The following is an 18077-nucleotide window of genomic DNA, read 5'->3' on the forward strand; positions in this document are numbered from 1 at the left end:
TAGTAATTGCTTGAACATTTTTGCTTTAGACTGTTCCTCACTTAGATAAGGGCATGGAATCATCTGCTTTGTTTTCTTAGAAGTGAAAAATCTATTAAGACAGATTACTTTATTTCAGAGTAGTTGAAGCAATTCTGATTAAGTGATGACTGACAAGGTTCTTTTATGTAAATTGAAACAAAATCAAACAAACCTCAGATTTTAAAAATCTTTAATATGTTCATCTTTATATGTGAATGTGCTTTAGGGAATAGAAAGTATAAATGTTAATAATTAATTATTTTAAGTGGGATTACAATTTCTGGTGTACCTTGCAGTTTTATTCAGCAATAACTCACAGGTGGATGTTTCTCAAGGGAATGAGATCATCATGAGAGCACGGATGATCTTTGCCTAGTTTTGGAGCTATATTATTCTGATATTTAGCATGAAATTAATTAAGCACCTGAAACTTTTATGCCGTATCAGAAGTTAGTCTTTGAACCCTTCAAGATTAGCTCCATGTTATAGTCACTTTTTACTGGACAGCAGCGTTGTTTGTTTGAAGCATGATGGTGTTATAATATGCCAGATCTACTGACACAATTATTTATGTCTCACTTGAGTGCTCAGATGATGGGTTTATATTAGTACCATTCACTGGCTTGCATAACGGTATAATGTTAATTCTTTTAGACACTTCTCTGTTATGATAATCTTTCTTTTAAAGGATATCAACCAGAAGCTGCAAGAAGATAACCAGGAACTGAGAGACCTTTGCTGTTTTCTGGATGATGACAGGCAGAAAGGCAAGAAGGTGTCCCGTGAATGGCAGAGACTGGGCAGATACAGTGCTAGTGTTATGCACAAAGAGGTTGCTTTATACTTGCAAAAGCTGAAAGAACTGGAAGTGAGGCAAGAAGAAGTGGTTAAGGAGAACCTGGAGCTGAAGGAATTGTGTGTGTTGCTGGATGAGGAGAAAAGTGGCGGAGCAGGCAGCCGGAGCTCTATTGACAGCCAAATCAGCCTGTGCCAGTTAACTGCGACGAGTACTTACATAAGAGATGTCGGTGATGGGAGTAGTACTTCTAGCACGGGAAGTACAGACAGTCCAGACCACCATAAACATCATCCAAGTACAAGTCCAGAACATCTTCAAAAAGCTCGTGGTGAAGGAAGCCCTGAGCATCAGAAACACAGGAGTATCAGCCCAGAGCACCTGCAGAAGCCTAGGAGTTCTGGCAGTCCTGATCATCACCTGAAAGGACCGAGTCCGGAACATCACAAAACCATTGTCAAAGCACCTGAACAACAAAAGCACAGCAGCAGCAGTCCAGAAACTATCCCAAAGCACGTTTTGAGCAGTAGCCCTGAACACTTTCAAAAGCAGAGGCCTGGTAGTAGCCCTGAGCATCAAAAGCACAGCAGTGGCAGCCCAGATCATCTTCAAAAGCACACGCCGAGTGGAAGTACGGAACATCTCCACAAAGTGAGGGGTACGAGCCCTGAGCATCTCAAACAACACTATGGAGGGAGCCCAGAGCATCTCAAACATCTCAGTGGAGGCAGCAGAGAAGGTACCCTCAGGAGACAAGTAACAGATGACCTGTCACCTCACCACAGAAGTATATACAACGGAATGAATGGTGGGTCAATATATTTAGAGAAAACTCACTTTGAAAATTACTAAGGTAGTTTCAGTGCTATTTCAATTGTTTCTAGAAAAGGACTAATAATGTTTGATGTGAAAGGAAAGGTAACAAGTCTGGAGTCAGCATTATTCCTTTAGCAAGCAGTTTGATCGGAGTATACCTGTTTGTCCATCCAGTGGGTGTTGGGTGGATTAAAAAAGTAGAGGCCAAGTACATCATGAGTGTTGGTGTTGGTGTTGTATCAAGAAGCAACTCTTGGCTTTGATCCTGCTGTGTGCTTGGTAGGTGTGAACTGTTTGTCCTTGGGTAGATTTCTGTTTACATCAGAGAGAAATTGCGTATGCTTCTTGTCCTACCTGTATCTGAGTCAGCAGAATGGAGGGGTCTCCAATCTCATTTTCACCTCCCTAATCTACCCTGTCAGTAGCTTTAAAGATTTTAAAATTTCCTGTTTGTTGATGAAAGGCTTCTTATATCCCTTTCCATAAACTTTGGGAAAGATCTCAGATGAGGAGCTGGGTGCAATATAAATGAATCCCATAGCTCTTAAAGCCTTTCAAAGCCTTGAGTTTGCATGTGTTTAATTATAACAAATTAAAAATTAAAGGAGATCTTAAGGGTTTTTTTGTGTGGTGTTATTGCTGCATTTTAGAAAGATACCCAATAAACATGCCTGGCTTTTAAGAGCTGTTTATCCTCACTGATAGAGATTAAGTACTTCTTTTCAAGATGGTCACAATTTAAGTCTTCTGTTATTTTGAAAGACAAGCGTCTACAACTGTTGAAATGAATGAAATACTGCAAATGCAATTGCTAAAACCAAAGTTCAGACATTCTACTGTGCTATAGAAGTAGTTTTTTACAGACTTAGCAGAATTTCTGTAGTCTGTTTTGTTTCCTCTGTATGCTTTTGAAGTATTTTCATGAAGGAAATCAGCATTGTAGTTGAAAACTCATTTCTCAGAGCTGTACTCCTAGATTTGAAGTCAAACTCTGTGGAAAGTGATGATTTTGCCTTAGTAAATTGTGTTGGATGGAGTTTATGTGTTTCCATTTTGTAAGCAGCTGTGAGAAGTTGTGTTGACATTGGTGGAACTGACCACTTGTAGTTGGATCTGCTTGTGAGGTGGAGGAGACAGTGAGCTCTGTGCCGGCTGCTGTCCTCATCATTTATCACATCACGCTCTCATTTACCTATCGTGACTAACTTATAGAATGCCTCCAGTTAAGATAGCCCGCTCTGTAGGAGCAAATTCAGATTACTTTCAGTGGAATGCATATACTTGACAGGGCTGATGAACCCCAAAGTGGTAAGTGTAGGGACTTCTCTTTTAATGATTTTGAAATGATTAAGAAGATGAGTGTATGACAACTGCATGAAGATGTGTGATGCATAAGTTATGAAAGTCAGTCTTAAAAATCTTCCATTAAATACTGTATTTCTTTCTCCATTCAGTTCTTTCTGTTTAAAATTGACATGGCTGTAAGCAGTGTGAAGTTCAGAACCACACTTCCTAAATGTGGCTTCTTTCTTGCACTCATGATGTTCATCATCCAGACATTACGTGGATTATGTAGAAAGTCATTACATTATGTAGGTTATGTAGAAAGGTGATCTAACGTTTTGAGTATGTATTTTTAAAACTCATGCGCAAAGATATGTTTTTTTTCTGCTCCCAACATGGTGAGCTTTCTGATGTGTTTTTTTTTTTTTTTTGTTTTTGGTTTTTTTTTTTTTGTTTGTCCAAATAGTCTTGTTAAGAGTTCTGCCATATTATTAACAGTGCAGCGAAAGCAGTTGTTACTTGAAACCTGAGTTGACTGGTGTCCTTTGTGCAGAGTTTTTCAGCTATCTACAATTTGGACTCAGGCCACAAAATGCTGGAGAGGGCAGCTGGTGATTTGGGAGTCTGTTTATTGGCTCTACTCGGAGCTTTGCCTCTCCTGTGCTTTATAGAATCATTTCTGCAGAAGGACTTCTCTCACCAGTGAGTTGTCAAACCTCTCTTCTTTCATATTTATATAATTTGATGCAAGCATGAGGTTTAATTCTGACATTCATCTGAGCTTGGTAAACTTGGTAAAACTGACAGCTTTGCACTGAGGAAGAGGCCTTAAACTTCATGAAAATACTCGGTCTTCACAGCAAGGCTGAATTGTTTTGGGTTTTTGTGTTATGATTTTGTCAGCTACTGTGAAGTTGTGGAGAAGAGCAGTTAATGTGGAAGTGGTAAAAGTGCTGATCCTTACCACTTGTTATTGTTGTGAAAGTAATGTCTAAATCTTAATTTGCATGTTCTGTGTAGACATGTATACATGAACCTGCCAATTGAGTATAGATGGGGGACTGTGCATTTAGCTGCAATGAAAATCCTGATCTTTTGTATCTGTTGCAAGGAATGGTGAAATTGTGAAAACGTGAGTTAGAAAGTGGCACGGAAACCTGGAGCGCTATTTTCCATTCTTTATCCCAAAATCATGTAGTAAGTATACTATATCATGTTGGTGGAACCTACTTTGTTTCCAGATTTGGAATATATCTAGCTAAGCAGATGTTTGACTGCACATTTGTGTGGCTGTTTTGCAGGGCGCTTGTAATCTTATTGCAGTACTTGTGAACTGTCATTTGAGCAGCAGGAGTGAAGTGTTTATGATCTTAAAGGATGAATAGCAAAGACTAACATCTTTTTTGTCTACTTTGTAAATACAGGAATAAAATAATAAGTTTTAACTATGTAATCAGAACCTACCAGACTCAGTATAAGCCTGGCCCATCTTCCTTGGTCTTAACTGGACCCTGAATCAGGTCTGAGAGGAGAAGGTATTCCTCTGCATGTCAAACCTCATTCTAAAAAGTACAGCACTGTCTACCTGGAATTGCTGTTCCTAATTAGGAAGCACATTTTTGAACAGCCTAGCTGTTCCTGTTGAAATGAGAGCTTCCATATGCTGCTAACAGGTCCCATTTACCCGGGGTTCTGGTCTTGTCGCACTTGCATGACCACAGGAAAGCAATGCGTTTGGTAGTGTACACTTCTCTATACCACAACGTCGACTGTATGTAAAGACACAGGGAACAGAGTCAGAGCATTTGCAGGTTTCTGACAAACTCTTCAGCTAAAGGTAAAGCAGCTACAGTATAATATTACGATGCTATCAGAAATATGATGTGTAGTTGTAGTCTGCTTTACAGGATATGGTATATGCATTAATCATTTGGGCCTCATGCATATTTTAAGCTGTCATGAGGTATGCGGGAAATTGCTTTAGTCCAGAGCTGTCTTTGGTCCACAGGCAGAGCTGAAGGAATAAAAGATGAGGGGGTAACATTTCCTTTCCCAATTCTTCTCATTTTCTATGCTCAAAGGTTTGATCTTGGTATTTTTTCTCTTGTATGACACGGCAGCTTTTGTTTATAAGATTTATAAAACTTTAAAAAACCCCAAAACTTCAGGGTTCTTCTGCATATTTTTCTGAAATGAGTATCCTCAACCTTTGGAGTGACAGAAAATGGGATGCGAGTGCTACATTTGGCTTGATGTTTGTTAATTAAAAACATGTATTTCATTTTAAAGGATCTAACCAAATAAAACACGATCATCATTTGCTGTGATCAGACACCTAAACGTTCTGGGTAATGAGCACAGAGGTATATGGGATAGAAAGATTGCTGAAATTAGAGAGAAAATACCGACAGTAAAAACATTTTAAAGAGAACGTTTATGCAACCTAGAATAATACATGGCAGTTTAACTCTGACAGAAATAATGGGCGGTATAAGTGCCTCTATGTAAATTATGTGCTTTCAGCATTTGCAATCTAAGTGGTGTTTTTTATTCTAAGCAATTTATTGTAAACTTTCTATTTTAAGAAGCCCTTTATTTTACTCTGGGCTTTGACTTCTGTGTGAAAGGCAAGTATCAGAAGGCTTTCGTATGTGCTTTTCGCTTCCTGCTGAGGTTATTAATGAAGAGAAGTAAAACTGCTGACTAACACTATATATACTGCTGGAGGTGTGAGGATCCTTACAGAACAAATGCAACAGCACTTCTCTGCATGAACAAAGGTATTTGTAGGCTAAATGGAGACTCAGCTTAAATTCTGAACAACTTTTGCTATAAATGTGCTTCTTATAAGGAAAATAAAATCAGAAAATACTGTGCTGAGTAAAAAGAGGAGACTGCAGTATGACTTCAGAGAGAAAAAACTTGTAATAGTGTTACTGGGTTAACTGATACCCTCTCTGTGGAAATAGCTCACATCGTGCTGGCCAAATAGTGAAATGATGTCACGGTTCAATGTAGGTTTGCTTATGTGTTTCTTAAAGTTGAAATGGAAATAATTTGCCTGTCATTAATAGCGGTGTACAATACTTTGTGTGTGACTTGAGCTTTCCTGATGGCACCCAGCACTGTGTGTCTGCTGTTGGGAGCCTGGTACAGCATTAGTTGCTCTTGAGAGTAACCTGTTGCTGTATAAACAAAGGCTACAGGGCTGAGAGAATTTTTTGCTTGCCTGTGTGAAGTAGTCTACTATTTATTTCGGAAATGTATTTTTTTAAAGTGTAGAGTTCTGAAACTTTGTCAGCTGGAGTTTTTCAACTGATTTTTTTGTATGCCAAACTTGTAAATTAGTTTTAGCTGTTACACACTGAGAGAACTGGGGCATGATATGTGAATGTGTGTGTGACTAGAGCGTGCTGCATTTATTACCAAATTCATTCTTTGTGGAGGAATTTTTCAGGTTGAAAATGTAGCTTGTAATATCAAAACAATGAACCTACTAGAAACTCATGTTATATAGCTTTTGGGAAGAGTTCATGCTTGGGTATCTTCAATGGCACTGACAAAGCCAGTTTTGGTTTGAATGTTTTATAATAATCCTCCCAGCAAAAATGCTGATACGTTAATGGAAAAGAGTGATGCCTCTCCTTATAAAGAAACTTTAGTTTCAAAGGGTAATATGGATGTTCCAGCACTCTTGATTACTGAAAAGTTCAGTGGGTGATCAAAGTGGCAAACAAACTGGTGCTGATCGCAGAGGTTTGCTTCTATCTCTGTCTTGTTTGGTGCTAGACGGGCAGTGGCACTACATGTTACGGTGGGAAGTACGGGAGGGATTCAGCTGAACACCCTTCCTTGTTACAAGGACTATGAACACACCACAGCCACGTGTGATACACAGTGCTTTCTATGAAGTCACTATAATTTGTCGTATTTTTTCTGTGAAGTTTTTTCTGCTTTTCAAGCTTTGTACTTTTTCCTTTTTCTCTTAAGTTTGCTATCCAGCTGCACAGATGACTTTGTTTTGCAGCAAGGACTTGATGCTAATTCAGTCTTTCTTTGATGGAAGCAAGAATCAAAGTAGGGAATATAGATATATTGCCTTTAAACCATCACCAGTATGCCATGTATCTTTCAGAATGAAGTCTGTTAGTCTGTAATGAGTGTGTGTGTGTGTGTGTGTGTGTTAGTAAGATGGGAGGGGATTGGTGCTGACTGTAATGCTTCTGCCAGTGAGTTGGTTACTCATCCCCCCGTTCGGGTGACGTACCACAGTCATACAGAAGTGGTGATACAGCCCATGCAGTAACTCTCCCTGCAGACCTGTGAACAGTGCCCTTCCAAACATTTAACCAGTATGAAGTGGAGGTTTGTAGCCATGCTGGCTGGCTGATTAATTTGAGATGTGTGGCCCTATCTCTTGTTTTGAGTGTTGGAACTCCACTGACGTTTGACCACAGACCTCTAGAAGTGAAAGGCTAACAATGTATCACAGTGCCATTATTGATGGTGTCTTGACAAACACTCTGCAAGCCAGCAGTTGTGTGCATCCCTTGACTTTAATAGTGTTACATCTGGGATGGATCTGTCATACTGATTTTTCTTTTGTTTTGTTTGTTTAATCATATGTTTTTTAAAAGAATGTATTTTCTGAGTAGTGAGTGGGAGTTTGTTTTGATATGTACACAATAGAGAAGCTTATTTATTTTTCATATTGGGGCAAGATGCAAGATGCTTGCCTTAACCTCTGAGAGCTCATCAGGAGCTGGCACGACTGTTAGTGTTGCCTGCCTCAGGTATGTGGGCAGATTTTTATTCTACTCTGGTTTTTAGTGCTGGAGTAGAGAGTCCTTACGTTAAAGCTTTGTCTGGCAAGAGTACCTTTAACCTGAGGACAGGACCTCATGTAACATAGTCCTTTGCACAGCTTTCTGAGTTAGTGTTAGATTTTATAATAGTAAAATATGTTTTTAGAAATATTACAGTGATTAAATTGTGAAATTCTCTGAACTCTGGCAGTTATAATGCAGAGTTAGAATACTATAATAACTCTTGGTAATTGCTGCTTGTTTAAGAACTTGTATATATTTTATATGTTAATCAGTATCCCGTCTCTTCTGTTCTATCTATTAATGAGATTTTTTAATTGTTATTTGTTGGTTTCTTTATTTATTAGGAAGTTAACAATGGAGTGTTGCTGCAGGTTGTGCAGGGACTGGAGCTGAATTGGTTAGACAATTAGGGAAGAGTGTAGCAGTCAATATAGCATGGGGTTAAAATTTTGTACTACTGTTCACACACAAAGTGCATAGATTTTGACAGGAGTCAAGGACAGTGAGGCATTCCAAATTATAAGGTATTTAATGAGGTATAATAAAGCTTTTTGTACATACGAAAATGACTCTAGCAATGAAAATTCATCGGCTTCTGAGCCAGTAAGTCATGTCTTAATTAGCAGACTGAAGCACAGCTTATCTCAGGTCTTACTGTCATATACACAGATATATAGTTACTGAGAGAGGACTAAGAGTTATCTTCAAGTCATGATCTTGATATAAATCTTGTCTGCATGTGCTTCTTGAATAGTTAAAAGGGTGGGCTCTCTTAAGAGAATCAGCTAGGAACGAAACACTGAGCTTTGAATTTTGCTTAATGCAGAAAGAAGTACATCTTAATATACCATATCCATACTCGTGAAAGATTAAACCCAAGTTATACAGTGCTTGTGGTATGATCTGTTTTAACAAAACCGTATGCTTGAATCTGTAGAATAGTCTACTGTGTAAGCATCAGTGTTTTTGTCTGTCTGCAGACAACTGCAGCGTTAAGCCTTAGTAAAGAAAAAGGGACAGAGCAGTGTACCATGGAATTTGGAGAAGTATTTTAATAGGATGCTCAGTTGTAACTAAACTCTTAAGCAACACTAGCAGATTTAGCCAGACCCTCATTGCTGTGAAATGGCACAGAGCCCAACAACAGTTAAAGTCCTGAGAAGTATCATATGCTCCTTTGGATAATACAAAATGAAAGATAAGGGAATCCCTGGTGTTTGGGGGAAGAGGTCTCACTCATTTGGTCTAAGGTGAACATCAGCTTCTAAGTAATAGAAAATGATGGTGAATTTCACTCCGGTGTGTCGTTCCAGTGCTGTTAATGGCAAAAGGTTTTGTGTGTCTCTCTCTAAAACAGCTGGCCCTGATCCCAGTTTGGGGGTGGGGTGGCGGGGAAAGTTAAAACACTAATTGCTCTGGTCCAATGTGGCAATTTCTGGTTGCTGCGAGGTGGTTCTTTTGGTCACTGTTTCTTTGTATATGGATGCAATTTTTCCACATGCTTGCTCTCCAGCTGTGACTTGAAATATTCCTCGAGAACTTAACAATGCCGTCTACACTGTTAGTGCAAAGTTGAAGTAATGTGAAGGGTTTTAGTAATGTTCTCTGAATCCTTTACATACATGAATTAAGAATCTTCAGGAATCTGTGGGGCACTCACAATCATGAAATATAAAAGTGTATTTAGGTTAGTGAGGAGAAAAATTCACCCTTCTCTCTTTACCCTCTTTGTACTATTTAAAGTTCTATTGAAATGTGATCACTGATGGTATTTTCAGACAGTGTCATAACAGAAAGATACCAGATGAAATTAGAAGAGGGAAGGATTAACCTGGGAGAGGCCCTGGACAGTGGGACTGAAAACCAGCAAGATATACTGTAACAGTAATAACAGTAATCTGTTTCAGAGGAAATTAATTACACAATTAACATGTGTAACATGGAGGGGAAAGGATATATACCAAATTTGTCTTTAAAAGAATAAATACACTGATGGTACTAGTCTGTGCACGTTTAATGTTTTAGTGTATTTTTTTCCTTGTGCTTTTTCATTCTGCAAAATACACAGAAGAGTCAGGATCATGATTTGAGATCTGTCCATGAGCATTTGGTACACAGCATGAAAATGTTTGCAAATTATTGATTGTGAATGGGAAAGCTGCTATCTTGAGCTAGGCTGTCTTTAAAGATGAACAGTTATGTGAAGACTGTGAATAACAAATAGTCTTAGTTCAACTTGTCATTCTGCTATAAAATGTCTGGCATATTTACATTGTTTACGTACATTCTCGGGGAGAGGAAGAAGCCAGCAGTTGTGCACCTGTATACTTCAGCAAGTACGTGCTTATTTTTTATTTGCATGACTTGTGTAAACTTTGCACTGAATATTATGTCAGGTTACAGAGAGGGGGGAAAAACGGTGACAAGGTTTTTAATACTGATTTTTAAAACTCCATATAATAATTTAAGTGGTTATTTAGATTAAACAAACACAGTAGTGTTCAAGCAGGGTTAAGAGTAAGAGATACATTAGAGCTGAAAAAGCACAGTGAGCCATGTGGTAAGCAACAATATTGAGTGTCTTTTAAAGGTCTCCATTTCACTACTTCCTCAAGGTTACCCAAGTTATTCCAGCGCTATTATGCCTGTAATAGCCAACTTCTCTAATTTGATCAGTAGTGAGATGCCTCCTTCAAATCTTTGACCTCAAAACTCACTAGATTGCTTTCACTGCATCTCTTTAAGTTTCTGTGAATTGTGAAAATTTGCCTTGATAAACGTTTGCTGTGGGCTTATGGAGCATGTACTTGTAGCTTGGATTCAAAGGAAAAAAAAATACGCTTTTTGCGAAGTTTACAGAGCTGATGTCACTGTGTAGCTCACATTTATGTGCAGTTCAGATAAGCCTGGAGAAAAGCATTGATAGGTGACCTGCATCCCCTCTTGGTTTCTGAGTCTATTTTTGTTTTACAGTGAATGAATCTTAATGATGTTAAAAATCCATCTCAGTTTTTTTGTGGTCTGAAAATATTACCAATGACGTTAAGATGGGTCTCTCAAAATACTGTTTGATTATGAGAGAGAAAAAGAACATTTCACTGAAGGCAGCCAAATACATCAGGCACAAGCATATGAATGCTTGAGGTAGAACCTGAAAATTGGCTTAGAGCCTTGGAAATATTTGAGCACTTCACTCCTCATTGGCACCCAACTTGCACAGAATGCCCAGAGACAGAAGCAAGATGCTTAAATATCCATGCTTTTGCAGTGCTGTGAGTGAAGTCACTTGGTTGTTATTATCATTCATCTTGCTTGCCTGTGTCCATTTTTTAATTTTTTGTAACCTGAAGTTGAATTTTGAATTTTAGGTTTTTTCCACTATCATTAAGCCCATAAAGAAAACATGAAACCAAAGTGTTCCAACAATGTTTTTTTTCCTAACCAGCTCTCCAACCACCAAGACCAAAGGCTCTGCAGTCTTAACTAAAGAGCAGAAGATACCAGAATCTGTGTCTCCTCCAGGTACAGGTGCTAAGAACTTTTTGATTTATTCCTTCTTGTTGGAACTTGATACCTGGTCTACACTCCGATCAATAATGCCGAATGCTACATTTTGACTGCCTGCAGCCATAACATGTGCGAATATTTTGGAGAACTAGGAGGGCAAAAGCATCCTGAACCTATTAAATCCTAATTTCAGCATTAAAGCATTGGTATTTGCATATTTTACCTTCTCAGTGAATGTAATAAAATGGAAAGATTTCTTAACCTTTTGGGGTGTTCGAAAAAGTTGTATTTAGACTGATAAAAATGAATTGCTAGATTTCCTGACAGCACAGAAGTGGCTAATCAGACTGTCTTGGAATTGTGGATCTCAGAGTTGATACTCTCAAGTCACTGTATCGTTCTGGTTTTGCCAAGTTGGATGGTGCTCACTCCTTGTATTGGTCGCACTACTGCAAGTACATCTGGTTGTAGACCCATGGAGTACTGAAAAGATACTTGGGGAAGTCCAAAAAGAGATGTGGCACAAAAAAGACTTGCTTGACCCTCTTTCGTGAAAACTCGGCAACAATCCAAATCAAGCCAAGTGTATTGTACTTAAATGACAAGTCAACACTTACCAACTGCCACCTGGAAATATGTACTTCCAGCACTGAAGCCAAGTCGGTTTCCTGAGCAACATATTCTATTCCACCTCTGTTGCTTGATGGAGTTTTTACTTTATGGTTTTAACTAACAGAATTGACAGAGTTGATTCCAATATCAGCTTGGAAAATGGATATTTGAATGATGAGTGAAGAATGAATGAGAATTTCTGTTTGCTTTGAGAGCAAAATACCTGTCGAATTTATCAATACGGAAACATCTGTACTTCAAATGTAGCAGACCTTGGCTCTGTCTCCTTTGTGTTTGGTAGAGGTGCACTTAGCAGATGTATTTTCCAGTAAATTGATGATAGATATTAATCCTACGTGTCTCTTAAACCTAATGTGAGAGCTTTGGTTGTTCGCTGTCCCTGTTACAGGAGAAACAGGGTGTTGACTGCAAAGATAGTCAGGTGACACACTCAAATTTAACATTTTTGATTAAGTGCTTTTAATACCCCAAAAATCTTTTTAAGTTTGAAGTTATTTGTTTTAGCAGCACTGCTCAGAAATGCATTATGATGCATAGTAAGCATGAGGCTCTTGAAACTCATGGGAAAGGATCCGTAATGGAAGAGTAAAGGGATTAGTAGATTTTTTTTTACTGCCCAGAGTGAGAAAAATCCAGATAACGTTTGTGTTCTGTTTATTAGGAAATTCTGTTTCCCAGGGAAACAGAGGCATCTTAATTCTGAACACTGAGCCTCACTGGCCTGTGTCTCACCCATCAGGATAGTATTCAGATGCCTCAGGAGTGTGGATAGTCATGCTAGTTAGATGATGAATAAACCAGCCAGTTGGTTTACTCATCTAACTAGCATGACTGTTGATATGGTAATTACTAAGTACTAATTTTGTGTCCCATCTATCTGGTGAAACACAGTGGGAAAGGTTCTTTGAGAGATGGTTTCTTCACTGCTTCAGAAGTCTTATCGGGAATCTGTAGAGGATAAAGCTGAGAATGTTCTCAATTTTAGCCACATGCAGAGACATTTGTTGCACATGTAGAGAAACATATTGCAGCAAAAATAGATTTCTCTGGTTTAATGGTGTAAATCAGAAGTAGCTCTTTGACCTACGGATTGCAGGTCCAGTTCTCTTTCTGCATGTATACCCATCCCTTTATCAATCCAAATGTATTTCTAATTCGGGGCTCAAGCCAGCTGCAGATCTGTGGAGTTCCAGGGATGGATGAGATCGTAGATCTTGGCTTGGCGTGGTGCTGACTAAGCTTTCATCTGTGAGCCTGTCTGCTTTCAGCTCTGTTGGTGCTTATCCTCCATATCATGGAAGATGTGGCCTGGTAGCTGCAAACCAGTCAGCTGGGCTAGAGGCTGACTGTGTGGAGTTTTGAGATTTTAGTGATAGCTAGTCAGAGAAGGCTTGGTATCAATTTCATTGCATGCAAGTATGCTAATGCGTGTTCTGGCAGGGTGGGGAGTATTCTCAGCGAGATCAGAGCATCCTCTGCCTTCCTCAAAACCAAAGTGTGCTCCTCACTGTTCAGGTGGCTTCCTTCACCTTCTGGTATGGCATTGCTGCAGCGGTGTCGTCAGATCTTGTATTCTGTTATCTTGCTTGTGAACATATGTTTTTTATTGTGTATTGTGCAGAAAACTTAACCATCAAAACCAAAGACAAACTCTGGAAAACCCAAACCCAAGTATATATCAGATCTGAAAGCCACCAAAATAAATGTTCAATGATACCTATTTTGTGTGTCTGTGGTATGTTTGAATTTTGCTGAATTCATGAACATCTGGCAGAGGGAAAGACTGAATCGGTAACATGTTGTTAGTCAGACTAATGACACAGAAGCATCTTCTGGAAATTGCTGTTGCAGTATGTCTGTTCTTTTCAGGCCCAATCTGTTGGCAAAAAGCTTTTGCTTTGGTTTGGGCTGTGTAAGCCTGCTTCTGTGTTTCAGAGAGTCCTGTGAGCTTCTGAAAGGTCCAAAGCAAGTCTCTGATACCAGCAGTGGTGGTACCAGCCAAGGGAGCTAGAGGAGAGGAGGACATCGCTGGTTTTCTTTGCTCCCTTTGTTGCTGTGGAAAGCCATCAGAAAGTCCTCGCCTTGCTCCAGCTTCTACCTGTGGAGTGTGAGCCTGCAGAGGCTTGTGCAGCAGTCTTGCTTTATCTCCTAACAGTCATGCAGCCCTGACTAGAGAGCTTCCTTCCGCTTTTCAGCTGGAGCTGGATTAAGTGGCAGTTCTAGTCCTGGAGATCTCTCGTGTTGACCCGGACGTGTCAGTGTGTGGCGGAACTCGCACTGATTTACATGCATGAATGCTTCCTTGATTATAGCCAAGATACTGGTTGCACAAAGTCAGGAAAACATGGCTTTGTGAAGTTGAGACCTTGATGTATATAAAGAGCTATGGATGTGCTGTTAACTTGAGAAAATGCATACTCCTGGTGGTAGTGCCAGGTTATTACTTAAAGCTTTTTATCAGTAGTTCTCAAAAAAATTTACGAGCGAAGCAAATACTGTGATCATCATCTTGTGTATGAAGAACCATGAGCTAAACAAATGATTAATCTAAATAAGATTAATCAGTCACTAACTAAACCTTAAATCCAGGTTTTCTGAGGTTTAGCTACTGGTTATTTCTTGCATCATCTGGCTTTTCTAAGTGCTTTTTTCTTAAGTCTGTTTTGAGTGTGGTGTAAAAACTGGGGCTGAGGTTATTTGCACACCTAGAAAACACCTTCATGAACAATTAGCTTGATAAAAACATTTTCAATGTGTTTCCTTTCAAAATCCACTTTTAAAGCAGTGTTTCCTTCCTTCCTGAATTTCCTGAATTATGCTAAACTGGCCAGTGGGGAACAAAGCTGTCTTTAATTATTTTTGTGTGTGCGCAGCAGGCATATTAGAAGATGTTAATGTACCTTTTGCATTTACAGGGGTGGTTAAAAGTGTCCTTGCACATAGAGAAGGTGATTTACAATGAATCCAAACTTGGAAGTGCTGTGATAGCTTCATTAGAGGAAGCTGTATTTTTCTGTCTTGTTTCTTGTGGCCTTTTTTTAATGCTGCCAAATTGTTGTGTAGCTGTAGTTGTTTTCATTTGGAAAATCAAGATGCTGATATGAATCAGAGGCATGGTCTGCTGTCAGCTGAGGAATTCAGTTTGCGAACTGATACAGTCAAAATGAGTCAAAATCAATCTTTCATCAGAATAAAATTTAAAAGTAAAAGCTCTTATATGCTAAAAAAAAAAAAAAAAAGAGAACCATTATTTTGGCAAGATGGTCATTTGGCCCTTGGTATCGATCAATAGTGTGGCATCTTGTGAATATGCTAGGGAGGAGGGGAAGTAAGTACTTAGCAGATATAAATCTCCATGACGAGTCTCTGTCTGAACATCCCTGTGACTTGGCAGATGTGGATGATAAGAACTCGATGAACTAGTGTATTTTGAGATTTTTTTGGCTGAATGCTGGTAGACTCATTTCTAGCAGCTAGGTGGTTGCTGCTGCTATCTATCAAATACTGCGGTCTGAAATGTTTACAAAGTCACATGAATCAGTGGCTGTGTTTGAGGAAAGACTGGTTAGAGGTTCTCGCTGTCTGCCAGAAGATGGAGGTTTCCTGTACAAAGTAACTGGAACAGAGTCATTTCTAAAAATGTTTATGAATGGCACCAATCAGAATTCTATCCAGGATTTTAAACCTCCATAGTAATGTATACTCAGTGGGGAATCAGGCTTTGACGTTCAATAATGACAGCCTAAACATTTCCAGTCGGTGATATGTGATGACAGGACTACAGTAACAGTTCTTGTTATGAGTAGAAAGTTACTGTAATTATAGCAGCTTCCTGCCATGCTAAGTAGTGAGTTTTTAATGGCACTTCTTATGATGAAATGCGGTCTGAGTGCAATCGAATGTTTCAAAACTGCGCAGAGATTAAAGAGACATTGGTACTGTTACTATTTTAATCTTACTTATAAACGAGAGCAAAACGCCAGGTTGTGTGTCCTGAGCACAATTTAGCAACCTGTTAGTCTTTTAATTATCTCCTTCATCATTAGATTGGTCTGATTATTTGGTACTTGAAATGAGTGCATATTTTTAAGTTCTCAGGGTGGTAGCTTTTGGAAAACATTCATTGCTTTTCATTTTACAGGCATTTTGTCTTTCATGCTGGAGTTTGGGAACATATGGTGCTACTTCTGATGTAGCACTTGTCTAAATATCTTTGCTTATAGAATTTTCTGCAGAGCCGTATCATTTTCTCCTGGAGAAGCATTCCTAATGCATTTAACCAATTTTATAACTACAACATGGGATTACCACCTTTTTATCATTGTAAACTTTTACAGGATGAGGGTCAAGAAGTTAAACTGTGAACCCCAAATAAGAAAAGTGAACAATAAGTAGTTAGAAATTCAAAGACACTAGTAAGAAATGCAGTAGTGATAGTTGCATAAAAAATAATATAGTTTATCAAAAGACTTCCCAGATATTTTGAAAGCATCAAAATAGTAATTTTCAGGCTGAACTCTTGGGGTATCTCTGACAGTCAGTAGCCATCCTCTAATACAGTGTCCAGAATGTTCACACGGTGACTGGTTACACCTCATGTTTTGCCCTTGGTCTAGCAAGCACACTCCCCAAGTGATAGTGTTTCTCCTGCCTGAGCCATGTGAAGGTTCAATCATGAGCATTAAAAAATGTAAAGTAGCAACACGTTCATCTATATACAGTGAAGGGAAACTGAAAATGTTTCTGAGACTGAGGAGCTTGGCATAGCTGAAAAGTTAGAGAAGAATAACCAGAATACTTTTGTATACTTCTGTCTACATTGTTTGACTGTTATCCAGCATGAGAGATAATTAGCAGGAGGCTAATTGGCCTGTTAAATAAACCTCTTTAGAAATGATCAAAAATATTTCTCTCAGGGAATGATGCAGATCTAAAACTACTCTTACATAGTGGTGGGAAAGCAAGGATTCCAATTAATGTGGTCGTCCTGATGTGAAGTTGCTGAGATCTGGGTATGCGACGGGCATCACCCATATTACCTACCACTCTAGGAAATGCTCTGAGGTGTGGGACAGTGCCAGACTGACGACTTGCGCTTGGGCTGCACTGTTGCTTCCCAGCAGTTATGTCACCCAGGAGCTAGCAGCTGGAGTGCACGTAAGGATGGAATTAGGCAAACTTTGAAAGACAAGCTGCCAGAAAATACCCTAGCATGCCTTTTAGGAACACAGGCAGGTTGTACTAAACCAACACCTGAAGCACCTCTTACTAGTTAGAATAAATGACTGCTTGCCTGGTTTAGACTCTTGTGTGCTGTGCTATAGAAATGCATGTGTGCGCTGTAATCTTGCTGCTTCTCAAAGGAGAATGACTTGCTGTGTTGTCCTGTTTGAGATGCTGATCTAGCTAATGAAATCATTTAGTGTTTGACACTGCTTTTGTTTATGCAGGTGGCTGGCTTTACACACTTGGATGTGCCCACTGGGTTCACAGGCTTTTTAGAAGCAGAGTGGGTTTTGGTTTCAGGTTTTTTTGTTGTTGTTTGTTTTGGTTTTTTTTTTTCCCCCAAGTGGTGTCATGAGAATGGGGTCTAAGAGCTGGGTCTTAGAAATTTATTCCAGGTGAATCAGGCAGCAATCCCTCTTTGCCCACAATGTTCTGACCTGAAGGAAATCTTGCACCTTATCTTTCAAGAAGTTCTATTCTTTCACAGGCTGCTTTCAATAAGATTGATATTTGACATGGAGACTCTCAGTCCAGGTTTGAAGACAGTAAAAAAAAAATCACTGTTGCCTTTCTCTCCCTGGGGTGCTGCCTTTGTTTATCACCCCAGGGCTGGGCTCCTGCCCTCACTAAGGACGTGCGTGGTAGGAGCTGCCTGTACAGCTTTTAGTAGCAGGGGAGGCACATTAGTCTCCCTCTCTGCTGCACTGTAAACACTGAACCAAGTACAGAGCTCTTGACAACCCATTTACCTTATACAACACTACAAGGGATGAAGCATTTTCAGTGTCCAGGAAAGGAGAGAGCAGCTCCACCAGCCATGCTCAGGGGCTGGAGCCTGGGGGCAGAGAGCTCTCTTCCGCAGATGGATTACAGATGGGGTGACAAGTGCACAATTGCTGGAAGCGGAAAGGAAAGAGAAGGACAAACTGAACAGGATCTCCTTTCTCCTCACTCCTGCAACTGGG

The 18077-nt window shown here is 39.4% G+C and overlaps 1 protein-coding gene across 7 annotated transcripts in view; it reads left to right on the forward strand.

Annotated features, from left to right (window-relative positions):
• The window catches only part of CCDC85A (coiled-coil domain containing 85A), a 293953-nt gene that overhangs the window by 112577 nt on the left and 163299 nt on the right, over positions 1-18077 (forward strand). For 6 of the 7 annotated variants that reach the window (XR_013931388.1, XR_013931389.1, XR_013931390.1 and 3 more), the window contains one exon: positions 710-1625. Coding sequence is in view for 4 of the 7 variants with exons in the window: in XM_080408087.1 (XP_080264213.1) it covers positions 710-1625 (916 nt within the window). In the remaining 3 variants the exon portion in view is untranslated. Of the gene's footprint in view, positions 1-709; positions 1626-11191; positions 11269-18077 lie in introns of all 7 variants that reach the window. The other variant, XM_080408090.1, reaches the window with a different exon arrangement.

This window comes from Falco punctatus, assembly GCF_963210335.1.
Source record: "Falco punctatus genome assembly, chromosome: 12".
Lineage (NCBI taxonomy): Eukaryota > Metazoa > Chordata > Aves > Falconiformes > Falconidae > Falco > Falco punctatus.